This window comes from Olea europaea, chromosome 4 (assembly GCF_002742605.1).
Source record: "Olea europaea var. sylvestris chromosome 4, O_europaea_v1, whole genome shotgun sequence".
NCBI classification, from domain to species: domain Eukaryota; kingdom Viridiplantae; phylum Streptophyta; class Magnoliopsida; order Lamiales; family Oleaceae; genus Olea; species Olea europaea.
In genome coordinates, this window is record NC_036240.1 from 11,762,918 (window position 1) to 11,784,442 (window position 21,525).

At 31.2% G+C, this 21,525-nt stretch overlaps 2 protein-coding genes across 2 annotated transcripts; both read right to left on the reverse strand.

Moving 5' to 3' along the window:
• Positions 1–251: 251 nt before the first annotated feature.
• Positions 252–2,199, reverse strand: LOC111393644 (transcription factor MYB24-like). Its single transcript, XM_023019289.1, has 3 exons — positions 1,978–2,199; positions 1,307–1,436; positions 252–986 (listed from the first exon to the last, which is right to left on the reverse strand). The coding sequence occupies exons 1-3, from the start codon at positions 2,114–2,116 to the stop codon at positions 539–541; spliced, it is 717 nt and encodes a 238-aa protein (XP_022875057.1). The 5' UTR covers positions 2,117–2,199; the 3' UTR covers positions 252–538.
• A 15,660-nt stretch (positions 2,200–17,859) lies between these two features.
• Positions 17,860–19,618, reverse strand: LOC111393038. Its single transcript, XM_023018441.1, has 4 exons — positions 18,828–19,618; positions 18,247–18,502; positions 17,974–18,142; positions 17,860–17,870 (listed from the first exon to the last, which is right to left on the reverse strand). Exons 1-4 carry the CDS (start codon positions 19,616–19,618, stop codon positions 17,860–17,862), a joined length of 1,227 nt encoding a protein of 408 aa, XP_022874209.1.
• Positions 19,619–21,525: the final 1,907 nt, after the last annotated feature.

A 21,525-nucleotide genomic window follows, 5' to 3' on the forward strand; every position in this document is an offset into this window, starting at 1 on the left:
TGAAAGAATCCCTTTTCTTTTTTGGGCTTGACTGGACACTTTCAAATAGTATTTGAATTTAGAAATTTAAGGTTGTGCGAAAAATTAGCAGAACTGATATTTGATATTTTGTACGAGTATATCGTTTCATTGTTTCAAAATGAGGGCAAATTTATAATCTATGGCAAAAAAAAAAAAAAAAAAAAAAAAAAAAAAACGGGTTTTTTTTTTTTTTTTTGGGTTGAGGGCAAATTTATAATCTATGGCAAAAAAAAAAAAAAAAAAAAAGCTGGTTTTGTTTTATTTCATTGAGTTGCACAGTTTGTCTGTGTGTTCCAAACTTTTTTGGACACAAAGTTGAACCAGCCTGCTAGCAGCACAAAATTTAACAGTCATTCTAAATGCCTTAGTAGACTAACATACACAAAAGAGGAACCAAAATGAAAAAAAAGCAGAACAATCATACTCTCTCACTTGAAAACCTTTTGTGGTTCTCAATCATCCAGTGCTTAAGCAGATATTGAAAGTTCTATTGAAATTAGTGGCTAAAGTGTGCTGGTTAACCAACTCTTTTTATAGCATTCCCAGGCTGAATATTTCCATGGAAATCATCCAAGTTCCACAAGCCACCCCACATAATATCTTCATAAGAGGTCTCTAGCATGGTTGCACATCCATTGATCATTGAATAAAAGAAGCCCGACTCATCGTTCGTGTTTGGGTAAATTATTTCTTGTCTCATTTGAGGGAAGTACGGCAGACCATTGTTGTTATCATTTTCATCAAGCAACGAGATTATCTTCTTCATGTCCATTCCATTTTCTTCTTGTTGAAGCTGGTATTGTCGTTGTTGTTGTAGCTGAAATTGTTGCCTTTTCAGAAGCCGCAGACGGGACTTTTCCGTGTTTTCTGAGGATGGTTTTCCCTTTTTCTTGAAATGAGTCCTCCAATAGTTCTTGATTTCATTATCCGTTCTTCCGGGCAGGCTTCTAGCAATCGTTGACCATCTGTGTTCATGAAATGTTAATAAAGACTCGTTCTCTAAGCTAGAATGTTGTGGAGCCGAGCAATGATATTCAGTACCACTGGTGTTAAAACATAAGTTTTGGTGACACTAAGTGTTATATATTAAATGAAAAGTATAATTAAGTGAATAACATGATCTCACGTTTAATTGAACCTATTACATAATGCCACATAAGCTGGTATTCTAGCACCAGTACATTACTTTATGGGACCTGGCTTTTTCATTTCAAAAAAGGGTCCTCAAGCTAACTCTAAAATTGATGAGAAGTAAATAGCTCATATAGGACAGCAGCAAATTTACCTGTTGCCCCATCTAGCATGTAGCTCAAGAATTATACTCTTCTCATGTGGGGTTATTTGCCCCCTCTTAAGATCTGGCCTCAAGTAATTCACCCATCTCAATCTGCAGCTCTTTCCATTTCTTTTCAATCCTGTTCAAACACAAAATACCAAACCAAATCTATCAGAAAAATGAGACACTTTTTATGATCATGAATTTGACCCTGCAGATATACATATTACATAATTTTGATCCACAATCACAAAGATAAGACATATTTGTGACACAATATCAAGATCCTATTTGGTTAGCTAAAAAAATTATTTTGATAAAATTTAGTGAAATGTGTAATTAAAAATTGATAAAAGTTATGGGTCCACGAAGTGTGTGTGGTTGAAAATGAGTTAGGGGAAAAAATAAATATTGAAAAATAGAACCAACGATAGCTAAAAAAGACGAGACAATACGATTAACAAGAACTTGTTTGGTTGAGTTTAGAAGCCAAACATGGGTATCTTGTAGGCTTGTTTTACAGTTTCAAGGGATAAGCCAACTTTTATAGAAGAAGCAAGAAAAAATGTTCTCCTTAACTTTTTTTTTGTTCGTTTGTTATTCGATAGAGTATTGAAGTACAATATGGTCTATATTATTAAACGAACCAAACGAGTCTTAACTATAGGATTTGTTGTTACCTGCAAGCCTAGACACATTATTCCATCTTCCTTCACCATTCAATTTGACATATTCGATGAGCAACCTGTCTTCTTCAGTAGTCCAAGGGCCCTTTCTCCACTCTTCTTCCATGGCTCCCCATCTCATATGTTGTTCCATCACTCCCCAAGACAAAAAGGCCAAAACAAAATTGTCTATTTTTATTAGGAGAAATTATTATAAATAGGATTTTTGTCCTAAGAATTCCCTGACATAATGCGTTGGTGTCTATTGCATATTTATACTGCAATCTGACCTTAATTGCCTCATTCCCACTCTCGGTTCATGTCACAATAAAATAATCTATAGTATCCTCTCATCATATAATCCAAAGATTAGCTATAGATACAACTTAATTTGCAAGTTACAGAAATACCCTTCTTCATTTCTTGGGTATATGATCATGTGGTCCTCCCATTTAGTTAAGTTGAATTTTATACATTTTTTTTCTCAGCACAATAGGATTTATTTGATTAAAGTTTAGTTAGATTTTATATTTATTTGTTTATTAAACTTCTATGAAAAGTACAAGAACAATCATCGGAACTTTTTCACTTTGATAAAACAAGAGCTTTCCTTCTCTTCAAGTATTTTGTGTATTTCACATAGATTGTTATTTTATCAAATATTGCTATTTTTTTAAGATAATTTTCTAATTGTTCTAGAGCTGCCTTTGACAATCTTGAAATTGAAAGAGTTCGACTTAGAGTTAGTCTACATATTTAAAAATTCTCGCAATTCAATTATGAATGATGAAATGAAACTGTACTTCTAAGAGGAAAGAGCTTTCATTCAACTCAAAATAATTGCTATGTACAGTATTTGATATGAATAGAATAAGTAACGACATGCATATAAACACATCTCAATTTTTCGACCCAACATAGAATATTTCTCAGATGCCCAAAACCGAATAAGGGCAATCAAGGAATGGAAAATTTTGTCAAGACATTTTGTGACGTACTAATTTGCCTAGGGCCACATATAACATAGGTGTTTATGCATCTAGACACAATAAACCAAAAGCCTTTAAAGCACTCTCTTATTAAATACATAATTACAATTAAATATTAATTGGGTGGATAATTTTTAAGCTTGAAAGCCACTGCAAAGCCAATGGCTAACTAACATGTGTTTGATTTGCTTATTTCTTAAGGAGATAATTCCACCCTAATCACCATTCTCTTTAATAAAATATGATTAATTAGAATCCCTATTGAGGCATTTAATTATGGGAATAAGCATGTTCTACTTACGTCACTAAAGGGTCAGGTGGTATGGTACTTATCCGATGGCCTTTGTGAGAGAGTAGTTTAAAGACCAAAAAGTTTGTCGTGCTTTACATGGAATATTTTTTTGATATAATGAAAAGTGGAGTACTAGATGTAAATCATCGAATATATTCTTTTATAATTCTAGATTATCGATAAGAAAAAATAGGCTAATATTCACTAGTAAGCCTTTTTTACTTCGACAATGATCATCTGTCACAGAAGTTTCATTAAAATTATAAAGTTATGTCTTGTTTGCGACGTGCTAAATATGTCACTAATTATCAATGAACGAGAAATGGTTTTCCTTCTATGAATTTTATTTCAATGGGAACTTGGCTAGTGTAAAAACTCCAATCCGATCAAGTTGATCCTAATTAACTGGATAATACTTGACCTCCATAATTCTCAAATTTTGTTACCCACAAAATAGATAATCGTAAAACTTCAACATATTAGCAGATTCCAATTCCACGCTACTGTAAAAATAAAAAAATAATTAAGATTATATCTTCAATACTATTTTCCCAAAATTGGACACATAAATGCATCTTCTTTTTAAAATTTTAAAGTGTCATTTCAAGGTGGATGAGGATAAGAAGTTTTGATACTATGTACAGTATTTGATATGAATAGAATAAGTAACGACATGCATATAAACACATCTCAATTTTTCGACCCAACATAGAATATTTCTCAGATGCCCAAAACCGAATAAGGGCAATCAAGGAATGGAAAATTTTGTCAAGACATTTTGTGACGTACTAATTTGCCTAGGGCCACATATAACATAGGTGTTTATGCATCTAGACACAATAAACCAAAAGCCTTTAAAGCACTCTCTTATTAAATACATAATTACAATTAAATATTAATTGGGTGGATAATTTTTAAGCTTGAAAGCCACTACAAAGCCAATGGCTAACTAACATGTGTTTGATTTGCTTATTTCTTAAGGAGATAATTCCACCCTAATCACCATTCTCTTTAATAAAATATGATTAATTAGAATCCCTATTGAGGCATTTAATTATGGGAATAAGCATGTTCTACTTACGTCACTAAAGGGACAGGTGGTATGGTACTTATCCGATGGCCTTTGTGAGAGAGTAGTTTAAAGACCGAAAAGTGTTATAATTTTTTTGTCGTGCTTTACATGGAATATTTTTTTTGATATAATGAAAAGTGGAGTACTAGATGTAAATCATCGAATATATTCTTTTATAATTCTAGATTATCGATAAGAAAAAATAGGCTAATATTCACTAGTAAGCCTTTTTTACTTCGACAATGATCATCTGTCACAGAAGTTTCATTAAAATTATAAAGTTATGTCTTGTTTGCGACGTGCTAAATATGTCACTAATTATCAATGAACGAGAAATGGTTTTCCTTCTATGAATTTTATTTCAATGGGAACTTGGCTAGTGTAAAAACTCCAATCCGATCAAGTTGATCCTAATTAACTGGATAATACTTGACCTCCATAATTCTCAAATTTTGTTACCCACAAAATAGATAATCGTAAAACTTCAACATATTAGCATACTCCAATTCCACGCTACTCTAAAGATTATATCTTCAATACTATTTTCCCAAAATTGGACACATAAATGCATCTTCTTTTTAAAATTTTAAAGTGTCATTTCAAGGTGGATGAGGATAAGAAGTTTTGATATGTGGGGGACAAGAACGTTAATTAATTAATTAAACTTTATAATCACTTATTCTTAGTTGAGCTCAAGAAATGTTGAGACATGCCAATGAGTTTCTAGAAGGTTTTTTTCTTCTATAATTTGTTATTATCAGTTGGGTTTGAAGAATATATCTCCCGTTTGGTGTAGGATAAAATTAGATTTTTAATAAATTTTAATAAGATTGATAAAATATGTGATTGAAAATTTATGGAAGCAATAAAATATGTAACTAAAATTAAATGTCAATTTTAATTTAAAACTAAAATCAGATGTTAATCTATTCCAAATCGGGACTATATAGAAAGTCTTTAATTTGATATTTTTTTGCTTTTTAAATTTTTTTTCTTTTTCTAATTTGTATGTTGCATATCTGATCTTTGGGAGGTTGTCTCCAATTAATTTGAATAGTCCTAGTTTTCTGTACGGAAAGCTCGGATCAAATCAAATCATTAACTATTCTTGAATCAAAAGTGATTACATTTCAAATGACTTGTTTGGGGCCCCAAATCCACTGCAAAGAAAGATGATAGTACATGAGCATTAATTTGATAACAGTGGTAATAATTTTGAGAATTGATTTTTTTATTGTTAGAGAGAAAAGTGAGTTTCATATGTGAGTGAATAAGTAAAAAATGATGGTTGAAATAGTGAAATAATGGTAAAAAAAAAAATGATTTTCGAGGTGAAGAATTGTTATCAAACGGGGGTTTAAATGAAATTTGATTTTTGGGAAGTATTAAAGATAAAGAGACAAAATAAAGTAAAATAAAAATAGAATAATATTATTTCAGTGGATGTTAGGGTCTGTTTGATTGTAAAGATAGAATTGAATTGAATTGAAAACGAATTCCAGAGAATTGAATTGCCTAAAAATTGTTTTTTTGAGAATTGTAAATTATTGTGTTTGATTGGTATTATTTTTCAAGTAGAAAATGTTGAAATAAAAGTGTTTTTTTGTGTTCGTTTGGCTTTGTTTTACATGAAAATTATCAATTAAAGAAATAGATTTTACTGGTATTGGGGATGAATTTGTTTCCATTGCCAACCCAAAAAAAATTCAAGAAAATCATCTATATTTTGGTGTTCGTTTGACTTTGTTTTACATGAAAATTGCTAATTAAGGGAAAATATTTTTTTACAATTATTTTTAGAATTTGTTTCCATTGCCAAAATAAATAAATAAATAACTGAAAAACAAAATTTGTTACATAATCCGGGAAAAAGAAAGAAAATATCTATGTGGCATCAAAAGGTGGAAAATGAATTTCAAGGAAATTTTTGGCAATCAAACACAAAAAAAATGAAAAGATGAAATTGTAATTTTATTTTCCATGAAATTTTCTACCTATCAAACACACCATTATTTCTAACATCATCACGTCTCTCATCTCTTTTTGTCCCTTCCAGTGTTTGCCTCAAGAGAGACCCGAATCGACACTCAACAAAATTAAAAACTGATGGAAGTTGTTCATGGAGGGAATCAACGGGAAAAAGAAGTGAAGGGGTGCAACAAGGTTTGGAAAAGAGAAAAGGGATAAGAGACGAGAAGGGAGATGCATAGTATCCTTAATTGAAATTTTAATAAATTTTAAAATCTTTATAATTTTCAATTGAGATTTCAATCGATTTTATTAAAATTCATAAAAAATATATAAAACAAAGTCATTTAAATTTTCATTAATACATAAAACAAACTAATTATAAAAATTTCATTAATAAATGAATTTCAAAAGATTCGGATTAATTTCAAACTTAAAAATACATAAAATAAATTCATTTGAAGTTTCATCATTTTAATGAGATTTTTTTTTATAGATTTTGTGAAAATACATTCAAATTCATGAAATTCAATGGAATATTTATATTTTAAAATCCATTAAGTTGAGGACTTCTATGATTGTATTAGGTGCATACTTTTTTTCAACCAATACAATATCATGTTAATATTATAATTAAAACGTTTTTTTTTAAAATTGTTTGTCTAAAGGTAAAATGAATAAAAATGAAGATTTTCATTGAAAAATATATATTTTTTTTCATAATTTCTTACGAGACAAATAGTTACAACTTTACAAATTTTGCATCAAAATATTTTCTCAGAAACCATACTCGTGTATTTATAAGTTAAACATGATAAAATTAAGGGAAAATTACACCCCTACAGGTGTTTAAACTTCCAAATTCTAAATCCAGGGTTGAAGATCACCTGTGCAAAAATCAGGTTTTCTATATAATTAATCTATCCCCAATTAAAAACCCTAAACATATCCCCAATTTTCTTCCCTCTCTCTCGTCTCTCTCTGCCTTCACTGCCGTCACCGTCGAGGAGGCGATCGCCGTCGAAGATAATGGGGCAAATGATCTATTTTCCCTTTTCTTTCCTCTCTCAACAATGGTGGCGGCGCCGGCAGGCCGATTGTCACCTCGCAGCGGAGTCGCACGACACAGCACTATACTCTCGCACGATGACGTTTAAGATAGGAAATGGCAAGAGGCGGTCTGGTGGTGCAGCAACACTCTTCTCACGCCCGGAGGAGAATCGCTGCCGTCGCCGCTTTTCATATTGAATATGGCGACCGATTTTTGCAGAGCGTAGAAAGGCGATTTTGTTGCGAGAATCGTAACCAATTGCGATCCGTTGCCGGACATTAAATGTTAACAGTCGCAGGTGAGGTGTTGATGGCGTTGGTGGTGGTGCGGTATATTTTGACAGGATTAGTGGCGAGTTTGTGTGATCTGGCTGTGGTGGTATGTGTGGTGATGTTGCTGGTAATGTGTGTGGTACGTTCAGCAATGTTGATGCTATCGTCGTGGTGGTTGTGCGGTGTTGGGGTAGTGGAGACTGGAGATGCTGGTGGTGGTGCAAGTGGGAGTGGCTGTGGTTGTCGTGGGTGATTTTGTTGGTGTTGGTGTTGGTGTTGGTGTTGGTGGTGGCGGCGGTGGCAGCAGTAACAGGAGTTAGTGGGGATTTTGTTGGCATTCGTGGTGGTGCCGAGTGAGGGTGGCTCGGGATTGGGTGTCTGTGACCAGTTTGGTCCCGTGACTGTAATCTGTGACCTTAAAATTCGAACAATTGTGATTTAAAAGTAATATGTGACCATCAAATTTGAAAATATGTGACTTGTGACCTATACAATTTTTGATATGTGATCTCGAAATTATCTGTGACCTACAAAATTTTTAATTTGTGACCAATGACATGAATTGTGACCTATAAAATCGATAGATAAACTGTGATATGTGACTTCGAAAAAATCTGTGACCTATCAAAGCTTTGATTCGTGACCTCAAAATAATCTGTGACCAATTAATTTGATGATATGTGACCAATGAATAAATCTGTGACCTATAATTGTGTAAACGTGACCATTAATTGTATATTTGTGATTTTATTATATTTAATTAATAAATATATTTAATTAAATAAATAAAAACCTGATTTTTGCATTAGTTAAACTTAAAACATGATCTTTGAATTGTGCATAGTTAATACATGGTTTATGAATTCTTCCCTAAAATTAATAAACAAAAGGGCAACTTACAAAAATACCCTTAAAATTAGGAACCTTTTGAAAAATCATATAATTAAAAAATACTATGTAAAATTAAAAAGTGACAAAAAAAAGCGACACAATGTCACTTTTAAAAGTTTAGTATCACTTTTTTAGTAAAAAATTACATATAATTAAAAAAAATTATAAAGAAAATATATAAAATAAAATATAATCTTTACATAGTCTTACTTGAAAATCAGTGAAAAGACTAATTTACCCTAAAAGATAAATAACCACTATATTTTAACAAAATAAACATCATATTATTATGAGCATGGCAACATTTATTTAAACATGTGGTGGGCCTTTACAAAGTTAATACACGAAAAGAACAAAAACTAGAATGATGCACCAAAATAAAAAAAAATACCTACAAACTAAATTGTCAAATGCACAAGAATTTGAACATTTTTATACGTACCTGTACTAATTTTCACAATCATAAACAACAAATTTCTATGCCAATTTGAGGAATAAGAAAACTTAAGACATGAAAAAAAAAATTAAAAAAAATCTAAGATGAACGCGTATTTATAAAATTCCAAGCTCAATATTTTCTTTCTTTAAAAAAAACTCTTTAATTCTCATATTCATTTTCAATTACACATTGTCATATTCTCCAAAAAAATCACTAATCAAAACATTAATTTTTTTCAAAATAATGATCATCAAACTGGGGCTTAATGTATCAAGACAACATTTTTAATGAAAAAAAAGGCAAATTATATACACACCTTAATTATATGTATTATACCATATTTTAATTGCATTTAAGATTTATAACATTTCCTCATTATCCCACTTATGTTTCTAATTTTTTTCATCAAAATTTTCAACCTTTTCTTAATAATCATTTATCATCATTGATAAGAGTTTTTATCAAAATATTTTATATACGTTCTTTAAATAAGAAAAAAAAATATTTTATCGCACTTTTACATTTATCGTTTTTACACTCGCTCAACCGATATTTTGGACGGAAACCATTCACAAATATTTTATCGCACTTTTACATTTATCGTTTTTACACTCGCTCAACCGATATTTTGGACGGAAACCATTCACAAATGTGATGTTTTAATTAATGAAAGATTAATGACACAAGTGCGTCAATCACAAATACTTTGATTTTTCACAACAATCTCGGATTCTCGATTATTAGATTGATGACTTAATCCAACTTATGCACATAACTTGTCCTTTTAGTGCACGGTTCATCTTATAGACCACCTTTACAATCCACTAATTCTCTAATAATAGGCATAAGGTTGGCAACCAGCTCATCCAATCAAGCCAATAGAAGAAAATTAGGTATGGCAAAATTACTTATCCCACCCTGTCCCACATTGTCTCATCCCGACTTCCAGAAATTCCCTACAAAATATTATGGGAAGAACCGTCCCGTCTCCATTCTGTTTCAATCCATAGAGTCAAGATAAGAATAAAGAGGTTTCGGTTATTGGTGCGCCTGAGCGACATAATTTTATGGCATTGTGGGAGCAGGTTGAGGAAGGTCTCGATCCTTGAGATGGAATGCACAAAACTCTGGCTTAGAAATTAACTAAAATGATTCAAGCAATATCAGATTAAATATGAAAATGTATGATGTTAATACGAGTGAGGTGGGAGCAGAGCACCATATTTCCATTAAAAAACAAGGAATATAATGAGAATGCTTTTTGATGTATTCATGGCGACTGTGATGAAGCTATAGTGAGAGTGGGACATCATATTTCCATCGAAGAACAAGGAATATAATGAGAATGGTTTTCGATGAATTCATGGCTACTGTGACGAAGTTTTGAACTTTTGAACTCTGAGTACGACATATAAAAAATACGAAATTTTCTTCCCACAAGGAGTTGGAAAATTGTCAGAATAGGAGAAACACTATACTCAGACATATAATTAGGATGAATGGAGTATATTTTTTTAGCTTTTAAAGTTGTGTAAAGTCACCCTAATCTGTATTGTGTTTTATATATTTCAGTAATAAATCGTGCTATCTATACTGGTTAGCAAGAAAAAAGTATAAGGTCGGAATTAAACATTTTTATGTAATTAGATTTCTATTGTATAGTTAAGATAAGTTGGATTATGTCTTTTCGTGTCAAGAGTCCGAAAACTGGCTAGTGTATAGCAGACTTTTGGCCAAGTTTTTATTTTTCTCTTTTAAAATGGACAAAACTCTATTTGGGAAGCAGTAAAATTCCCAAACACCAAACACATAATAAATTGGGAACCACATGCCCCTCTAAATATGCATAATCATTCTAAAATAGAGCTAAAATTATATCATAAAATAGCCCAAACAGTGCATGAATTTATTTATGCAGCAAGCACATCTAAATTTTACATTGGCTGAAATATATCATATGGGTTGATGCTAGCCTACTCACTTAATCTCAATACATATAAATATAAACACATTATCATTTATTATCCAACACGTTCACTGTGTTGCTTAATACAAGAAAACAAAAATAAATATATGACGAAATTTATCAACTATCGCATTCAATCACATCCATACCGACCTATCAAATGTACAATCATAAAAAAATTGACCTTTGTGTTGACCCAAAAAGTGGCGTGACACACGAAATGCACGCTTGGGAACCACAATTCAAGCATTGAAGTGAATGACCCTTCTAAAAGTTCACAAAAATTTGGTAAAAATGTCTCCAAATCATCCATTATTTTCTCTGTATGTCCTTTGACTGAAATTCTTGACGTTTTGGGTGTATTTATCAAGGCAGGTAAAAAGAAAAATAAATAATTAATAATGAAGATTAGCTAAAGACAGTATAATTAGTATTAAAAGTGATTTTTATAATTGATTCCAAAGTGATAAACTTCAATAAATTGGGGTTTTGGTCAAAATAACGTTTGATTGTTTTTTTTTCTTGGGAATTTGCTAGTCATTTTCGATCTAAAGGCTACAGTAATATGGCCAATCAAACGAGTTAAGAGTTTTCCTTAGCAGCCAACATAAGAAAATGCTAGAAATTCGATTATATTAATTATAACTTTTAGGCCTTGTTATTCTCCAATATTTTTATAGTTGTAAAGTTCAGAGTATGTTTGGCTATATTTATAAATATAAATCAAATTTATTAATAATTAAATTTTTTATTCTTTCAATATGATTTATTTTCTTTCTTTTTTGACCAAAACACACGAGGTTGAGTTTTCATTGATAACAAACGCTTTAGTTAAGAGTGTTATACCCGATCTACATGGACTGAATCGTAAATAGGCCTTAGGGCACTCCTCTAATATTATATATTTAATCATTTAAACATTAACATGCCGCAATATATGTAGAGTCTGAATTCAATTATTCATCTAATATGTATTACATATACAATTTTCATAATTAACAAAGCTGATCATGTACGACTTGAATTTATAAGTGTAAATTATTATTCAAGAAGCTCCATGTACTCGTGTCACAATCTCAAAACAGTTAGGTTATCTTGATAATATTTTAATTGTAACTCGTGCAGCTAACACTTTGTAAGAAAAGCACTATCAAATAGCTCTTCCAGCTATTCTCCAATTGCCAGTTTTTCTAGATTCTGTAACTGGGAAAATTACCCTTTAAAACTCAGGAATAAAATTATTAAAGTTTCTTTTGTTTTTAATTTACACACTTAGGATTGATTTTATTTATTCCGTGCGATGTTTGCATGTCCAACATCTTGACAAACCCTATATAAGATTTTATTTTTGTTCTTTTTTAATCGTATCGAGTGCTATGCAACTTAATATATCATACATATGATGAAGATATTAGTTTCTTTCTTTTTATCATCATTTCAATAATAGACCCCTCCTAGATTAATTTATGGGAAAAAAAGAAGAAGCATAGAACCGTTGAGAAATTGGTATACTGTAGCTTAAAAGTAATACTCTAAAACTTGATAAAATTGATGATCAGGCTGGTTTGATTAAGAATTAATCTGATTTTCTGGTTGTATATATTTTTTCGGAAATGAAAGTTTGTTGCTAAGAATCAATTCCGCCTTAACATTATTATGATGTATTTCTATGAATATACTTAACAATATTATAAATCTTTAATGTATAATTGATTAATTAATTCTAATATTCTAATTGAATCTTATGATATAAGCTCAATGCATGAGTTAGATTTAAAACATTACTTTTTAAATCTTTTCTTTAAGTGGGAAAATTTTTTAAGTATTGTGTTCAATCTCCTACTTTGACCAAATCAAGGAGTCAACCGAAATTGGTGATATCCAACTGATCGCATATAGAAAATAAAAAAAGCAAATGAAGATATAACTAAAATAAGATGGAAATTATCAAGTAGGTAAAATACATGATGAAAATCATAGGTAGTGATATAACTGAATATTGGCTAAAAGGGAGGGTTGAACAAGCGATTATCTTTGAACTTTTCACGATAATATATATGTATTAGATATTACAAATTTTTGATAAATTTGTCAAAGACAAAAATGATTTATTTGATATTACGCATGACTGGTTATAAAGGGACTATTTTAATTTTGTAGATATTAAACATATTTTCCGTGCATAATATTTAGTCTTCTTGATAGTATCATATGATATGTCGATTAAAGTCTATAATGTGCTACATATTGATAATTACATAATTTATTTTAAATAAAATAAGTGCTCAATCAAATATATTACTAGCACTATTTTTTATTGGGAAAATTTTCCATTATTTATTAAAGACAAGTGTTTCAACTATTGTTTTCAAAGGAATTCGAATGCAAATAATCTTGTTTTGAAATTCTGCAAAAAAAAAAAGACCTTGATCTTTATGTGGTGGCTAAATATCTCGCTCTCATCTTCACTTGTTTGCACCATCTCATCCCCAGTCTAGATGTTCCAAATATTAACCCGGTAGGCATACATTGTCATCATTCAACCATGGAGTGCTGAGTCTTCCTCTTTCATAATTCACATTTTATTTTCTTAATTCTTTTGGTGACAACATAGGGTAGGACAACTTTTCTATATGATCTTCAAAGTTGAAAAGCAATGGACAGTGGATACTCATTATGCTATGTTTGATCAACAATGCTGAAACCTATATTAAAATATATAAATATCTTTACCCATTTACTAACTTTTACTATTACAAAGATTGACTTTGGTTAAACTACATAAAAGAGTCGAGCGACAATAGGAGTTTTACCATAAGGCAATTGTCTTTGGTAATATTAAGAATACCTAATAATTGATGCCTTGATGTTTATTATTATATGCAAAAAAACATTATTCATATTGACAGATATAACTCAATTACAATTATTTCACTCTCATAGTTGCTTAACTATCTGCATTTAAATAAGGTCCATTTATTTGTGAACTTTTGTTTATAATTTTTTTTTTTTTTTTATATCTAGAGAATCCACTTGTCACATTTTTCATTGGCTAATAGAATAAAAAAAAGTTATTGTTACGCCTCTTGTAAAGAGTCACCAGGTCAAAATACGGTCTATACTCTACGTCACCTGCCATGTCACATATCACCACCGAGGCGCTGATGTGCTGGGTGAAGGCCATATACACACACGAGTCCGAAGCTCGACGGGTTGGTGCAGGCAATGATGAAGTGATACGATTGGGAGACATGCTTGCTGATAGAAATCACAGTGCCTCGGTGCAATATACTAAGATATTTTATACAAATATGTGTCCAAGGCACTTGACTGACAGATATGATGTTTGTACCACAAGTGCCAAAATTGCAAGCCAAATTTATTTTGTCACTTGCACACTTATGGTGTGACTGATTGACGTCTAGGAAAAGACAATTTAGCCGACAGATGAGACCACGTGCCTTCCAACTTATGGCCCTTCCTTCACCTCTTTCTCTATAAATATCCATGTTCTGTGCCTTTACAAGGTAATGTAACTCTATACAATACTATAATATTTCCTTCCCATATTATTGAGACATCCAAATTCCGATAGTTCCCACTGTTGAAAATACCTGCTTTCGTCTATCGTTTTGCTGATTTGATCGTTCAAGTGCTCGAAGTTGCTATTGACACTAATAGGAAAGGCTACGGGTGACTAATGTGTTTCAAGTGCTCAAAGAGGAGCACACGTGGAGTTGCTTTCTGTTGACCACGTGTGGGTTTGTTTTTCAGGGTCAACAATTATTATAAGACTAAGAGAATAAAAGAACAAGAGAACAATAATTAAGAGAGTTAATGTTAAAGTGTGTATTTCATTATAACAACGATTCACATGTATAGTGTTCGATTTTCAATCTGAATAGAATACACTATTTTAAAGTAAATAGACTTCTCTATGTATTTGATAAAGACTAATAGTTATCAATAATTATCTTATAATTTTACAGCACTCTCCCTTTGAAGACTATTTGTTCAATAACTGAATTGTTAAAAAATCTAGTTTGACAACAATATAATAAGATATAAATATAAAACGAAAAAGAGAGAGTAGAGCTAATTATAAAAAAGATGGAGCAATTAAATATTGATTTGTTAGGACCTCGTCAAGAAAATATTAGATGACAAAAATCACTATTAATAAAATATTGACATCATAAGTCCACAATTCAATAATAAAAAAAACACTTGAGTTCAAGTCTTTAAAAAATCACTTGAGTAAGCAAGATAATATGTCTAGTTATACAAGCTTTTACGAAATTCATTATACTAAGAATTGTGCATCACATATTACATCTTCATTTTTTTTTAAACTTCTTTTTCTCATAAGTATACAAATTAAGTTATTCGAACTGCATGTGCAGAAATTTCAAGTTTCTGTAGTGCATTCGAGTTTCTCAAGGAAGGGACAATGTTTCCCATCCTCATCCCATTTATCATCTGGACCGAGGCAACGCAAGGTGGAGCAGATAATTTTGTTATCACTACAACATATCAAGTCGTCTATAGCTTGTGAAGATTTTTATCTATCATGTTTCATAGCATTTTCCAAAATGCTGCCGTAGGTGGTGTTATTAAATGTCATACCTCTATTAAAACGTTTTATAAATGCTATTATAAAGTGCTATTAAAAACTTTTACATAGCATTTTATTATCGTCATTGTTTTAGTATTTATAGCATTCTTTTCGTGCAATCTTTTTTAATTCGATAACATTTTTTTGTCATAATTTTAGCTTTAGTAGCATTTTTTAATTGTCATGTTACATCTTATATAAAATTCTTTTTCATCATGGTTTTAGTATTTATAGCATTTTTTGAATGTAACATATTATTTTTAATAGCATTTTTTTATTGTAATGTACACATATTACATAGTATTCCTAATTCCTTAATTAGCACATGTAAATATTCAATATCATTATTTTTTGGACAAAAAAATATGAACAACAATAACAAGACCAATAATACATTCAAAACATTCATCAATATTGAAATTCATTGGGAAATCTAATTATATTTCGCCTTCATATCAAATACTAGCAGCAATATATGCTTGAAAAGACAACAAACAAAATTAAATTATAATGATCCCATTCTATTTCTTCAAAATGAAACTCCTTGAACTCTTGCAACAAGTTTGGAGAAGACATCTGTCACTCCAATAAAGCATTTAAATCTGAAAATTAACAAGTAATACAACTTATTAAATTGTAAAATAATGTAAAGTAAAAACATTCAAAACTCTAATTAGTGCTCGAAGATGTTAGCATATAAAATTTTACCTTATTGTTTATGCTATTTACTCGATGACAGCTTTGTCAATTGGCCATGCAACTGTGGTACCAACACATTCTTCAATATAAGTCATATCAGAAGTAGGCCTCCACAAGAATGTATCAGGTTTCAAAACTACATCACCCCAAACTCTCACAGCATTAGGTCCTAGAGGAATGTGATAAACCAATATTTTTGGATCATTTGAAGAGCAACGTCCTTCTGCTACCTCTTCTCATGTTTCGGTCCAATCTAGTAGCTTACACTTATTGTTGAGTGTATTAGTGTTTACACTCTTCAACAACACAAATTTAGGAGCCAGGTTATAATCAACTTTAAAAATAAATATATATTATCAATTAAAAGGAATGATAAATTTTACCGATGAAGACGGTTGAATGTTAGATAATTCTTTACTTTGCTTTTCCTGAAACTACAAAGATAAAAAATATTAAAAACTCGTTACTATATCATGTGAAGTAAAAGTATATGAGTTATATTTCACTTAAAGGAACTTACTAACCAGTTTTTTTAGTAAGTCATTGATTATTTTCTCCATATCCGCCACTTGAACCTTTAGATGATTTTGTTCTTCCTTTAAATGAGCTACAGTAGACTCCCTTTGAGTTAATATGGAATACATTGTATAGCAAACTCCACCTCCAATCCCTCATAATCGCCCACTATTCTTTGGACCAAGTAATTTAGAAAGAGCATCTTCTTTTATGTTAGTGTTAGAGGCATGCAAAATTGCATCTTTCAATTTTTCCTAAGAAGACAATACATAAGTGTATATATACATTTATGCACGCGCGCGCGCGCACACACACACACACACACACACACGTGCACGCACGCATATATAGAACTAGGAAAAAAAATTATTTATACTTACAAACGTCTCTTCAACAAATTTGCATATAGGTTCACCATTCTTTTTTATATGTGCTGCTGCCCAAACCTCTTTTCGACCTATAGAAGATAGATTGCTGCTCTTCTTTTGCTAAGAGAGTGAAGAATTATATAATAAGAATCTAGGGCAAATGATTTACTTAGTCAAATTGTTGAATGTTACCATATCTTCAAGCAATCTGGCAAATCCCTTGCGATTGCATGTGTGTGGGATTTGTTTTTCTCAAATTTCTCTAAACCTTTGGCTTATAGCCTAACAATCAGATTTCCAAACTTATATAAGTTTATTAATAATTAATCATAGCTTAATATCTTCATATGTCTATAATTAAGCAAAGTAAACAAATTAGTACTAAGAATGAAATTATGTGTGTAAATTTATCCAAGTAATTGTGAAGTTCTCACCTCTCAAAAGGATACATCCAACGATAGTGAACTGGACCACACGTACCACCAAATGTATCATGATATCAAAAAAATGCAGGAGGAAAGAATCTTTCAAGACTGCATAAGATTTCAACTAATTCATCTTCTAATATCGCTATTTTCTCCCTATCAACAACTCGTTGGCATAATCTATTGAAGAATGTACATAGTCTAAAAATTGCATGTCTTGGTCCTTTTGGAAGTAATCCTTTTAATGCTATAGCCAAAAGTTGTTGCATAAGGACATGACAATCGTGTGACTTGAGGCCAATAATTTTGCATTCATCTATTGATATACAAGTGGCTACATTTGAACTGCACCCATAAGGTAATTTCAAGTTAAACAACATCTTATAAAATGTCTGTTTTTCCAACCTTGACAACGTATGTGGAGCAGGAGGAAGGTATATTCTATTACCTCGTTCCTCTGGATGTAACTCCTTCCTAATTTCCATGTCTTGTAAATCCTGACGAGCATTTAATCCATTTTTTGTTTTACCATTTATGTCTAATAATGTACCAACAATGCTTTCACATATATTTTTCTCAATGTGCTTTACATCCAAATTTTGACGTAACGATAGCACCTAATAATATAATAAAGCAAAAAGATTTTGTTAGTTTCATACAAAAAGTATATTCAAATAATTGAAAGAAATTGAATAGGAGTTGGAGAATGCCAAAATCTTACCTCCCAATATGGTAAGTTAAAAAAGATTGATCTCTTTTTCCATGTTAGCATGCTCCCATCATCTGTCTTTCTTTTTCGTTTCTGAACTTTCCCAAAATTTTTGACATAATCTTTAAGAGTAACTAGAATGTTACTACTGGACATAATTTTAGGTTTGCTTCCCTTTTCTTCATGCCCATCAAACCAAGATTTCTTTTTCCTTAACGGATGAGATGGTGACAAAAACCTGTTATGACCCTTGTATGCAAATTTTCTACTGAATTTTAACCACTATGAGTGAGTATTCTCAGAACATATAGGGCAACCTATCCTACTCATAATTTTACATCCCACTAAATTTTCAAGAGCTGGTAAATCATTAATAGTCCACATAAGTATTGTTCTCAAGTTGAAGATTGCATTAGTGCGTGAATCATAAACATTCACCCCCAATATTCCACAATTCGTTCAAGTCATCTATAAGTGGTTGCAAATATATATCAATATCATTCCCAGGTTGTTTAGGCCTTGGAATTAACAATGACAACATGATATTTTCTTTTTTCATACATAACCATGGTGGTAGATTATAAATGACCAACATTATTGGCCAACAACTATATGTAGAGCTAAAATTGTTGAATGGATTGAAACCATCCGTAGCAAGCACAAGCTTAAGATTGCGTCGATTATTTGCAAACTTTGGCCACTTGTTGTCAATTAAAGCCCAAGATGGAGAATCCACTAAATGACGCATTTTACCATCAACACTCAGATTGGTCGAATGCCATATTAATGATTCAGCCATCTTCGGTGTACTAAACATCCTCTGGAATCTAGGTTTTATAGGAAAGTATCTTAAGACTTTAGCAGGTACACCATTTTTACTCTTTTGTGTCTGCTTATCGACCTTCCATCTCGAAGAACCACATTTTGGATAACTATCTAGTTTCTTTTTATCGTTTTTAAACAAACAGCAATCATTGGCACATGCATGAATCTTCTCATATCCTAAATTAAATGTCTTTAGAAATTTTCTTACAGATAGTGTGGATGTAGGAATTACATTACCTTGAGGTAACATATCATGTAATATGTTTAAAAGTTCTATAAAGCTATTATCTGACCAACCACTAATAGTTTTAAGCTTATATAAGGTCACAATTGAAGATAGCTTTGTGTATTTTTCATTTCCTGGATACAGCGGAGTTTCAGCAACCCTCACCAATCGACTAATGTCACAATCCAAATTCTCTTCAAAAACTTCCTTGTTATGTTCTTCATTTGTACGTGTAGCTTCAAACAAGTTGAATATTTCCATCTTACTTGTAGTATCAACATTACTAATTAGTCTTTCTCCATGGTGAAACCAATTTGTGTAAATCGGATCCATTCCTCTTACGACCAAATGCCCGTGAACGATATTTACATATTGATGGCTTAAGTTTCGACAACTTTTACAAGGACATAAAATTTTATTTGGTTTGCCTAAATTATGATGAGTAGTAATGACAAAAATTTTCAAAGCTTTTATGTACTCTTGTGAGGCCCTAACAATATTAAAAGACAATGTTCTAAGATACTATCTTAAAATATAAATTACATGACAAAGTACAAATTACCTGTTAAGACGCACCCATTCTTTATCTATAATTTACGTAGACACGACTTTTCTAATATTCCAAATAGATAAATTTAGATAAGAGAGGTTACTTTGGTAACATGCTGATTCAATTAATCTATTTAAAAACAAATAAATTAGTAATCTAAAATAAACTTCAGTACCAAGATTAGAAATTTAATTGTTCCTTTTATTTTATTTATTTATTTATTTTTGTTTTATTCAAAAATAAAATAAAACTGATAAGAACTTGTCGAGCACTCCGCTGCGCATAGGTTACCATAATGCCCAACTACAATGGCAATCGCAATTTTTATTTTCATCCTATAACAAACTAGTTGGAGAAAACTCCAAAACTTGAACTTTATTGATCAATCAAAAGACCAAAATTGAAGTAACAAGCATTGCAGCTGACTGTTTATATTTGGGCATCTAATTAGCAATCCTCTAGAAACTTTATTCATGTCAGCAGAGCACTTAATTCGATTTGTGTATGTTAATATTCAAAAATATTGCAAATGTCAGTTATCTTGGACTGAAGTTTTAATACCCCTAAATAAAATATGAAGATAAATTGGAAATAAAGCATTCGATTTACTAGTAAGTTAGTAGATAATCAACAATTCAACTTTCAACCCACTTAATTGTATAAAATTAAAAAGCACATGCAATCTTTTAAGAGTAACATGTACAAATACTCAACTACATATCTTGGCGAAACTAAAGAATGAAAGAGAATAAAAGAACAACTAAAATAGATAGCAAAAACCAATCTCCAGTAACTTACTCTCACCACACCCTTATTAAAGGCACTGATTTTTAACATAAAGTGCTTCACAAATAAGTCGAGAAAGCAGGTCCCTAGGCAACTCAAGGTCGAGAACAGAAAGAAAAATAAAATGATGCCACGGGCAATTACAGAAACATCATGCTACATCGATGGTTTAGGTTCATTTCCTCTATTTAATGAAGAAACCTACAAGAAACCCATATCACCACATGAAAATCACAAATTATACAATGTAATCCAAATGGTTTTCGCCTATTTTAATGTTCTCAAATAACTATGTCTAACATCATCCACAAGTTTTGCTAAGAAAATCTCTTTTCTATGATTACAGAAGTGTAATATAGAATCTTGAAAATGTCAGATATTGTTTAAACAACAAGAGAAAGGGTACAGACATATAGATGCATCATGCAACCCTCAATCCAATGATTCCACTATGTGAAATAATAACATAATATTTTTTTCACACCCGAAGCCGCAAGAACAATCTCACGTCAAGCTTAAAAAATAATGACTAGTTTGAGAATTATGATGAAATATAATACGTTTCTCCCCTATTCTCTTTCTTCCCTTTACTTGCAGTCCCTCAATTGTTTCATACGTAAAACAGACTTTACTACCCAGAGTTGCAGAACCAAAAAAAAAAAAAAAGAAATACCTTCCCAAGGATGTGATAAAGAAACAATTTCCACTGATTTCCCGATTCAAACCGTATATCCGTCAACACTTTCCTTCCATAATTGAAAAAATAAAATCTGTAAAGCAAAGAGAAATAACAAAATCAGCAACGAGATATGAAAATTTGGGATGAATTCATTGTTATTTGGGGGAATTTTGTGAAACAAAATCACCTAGACCTACAGAAAGATGCAGAGACGGAGAAATTCAC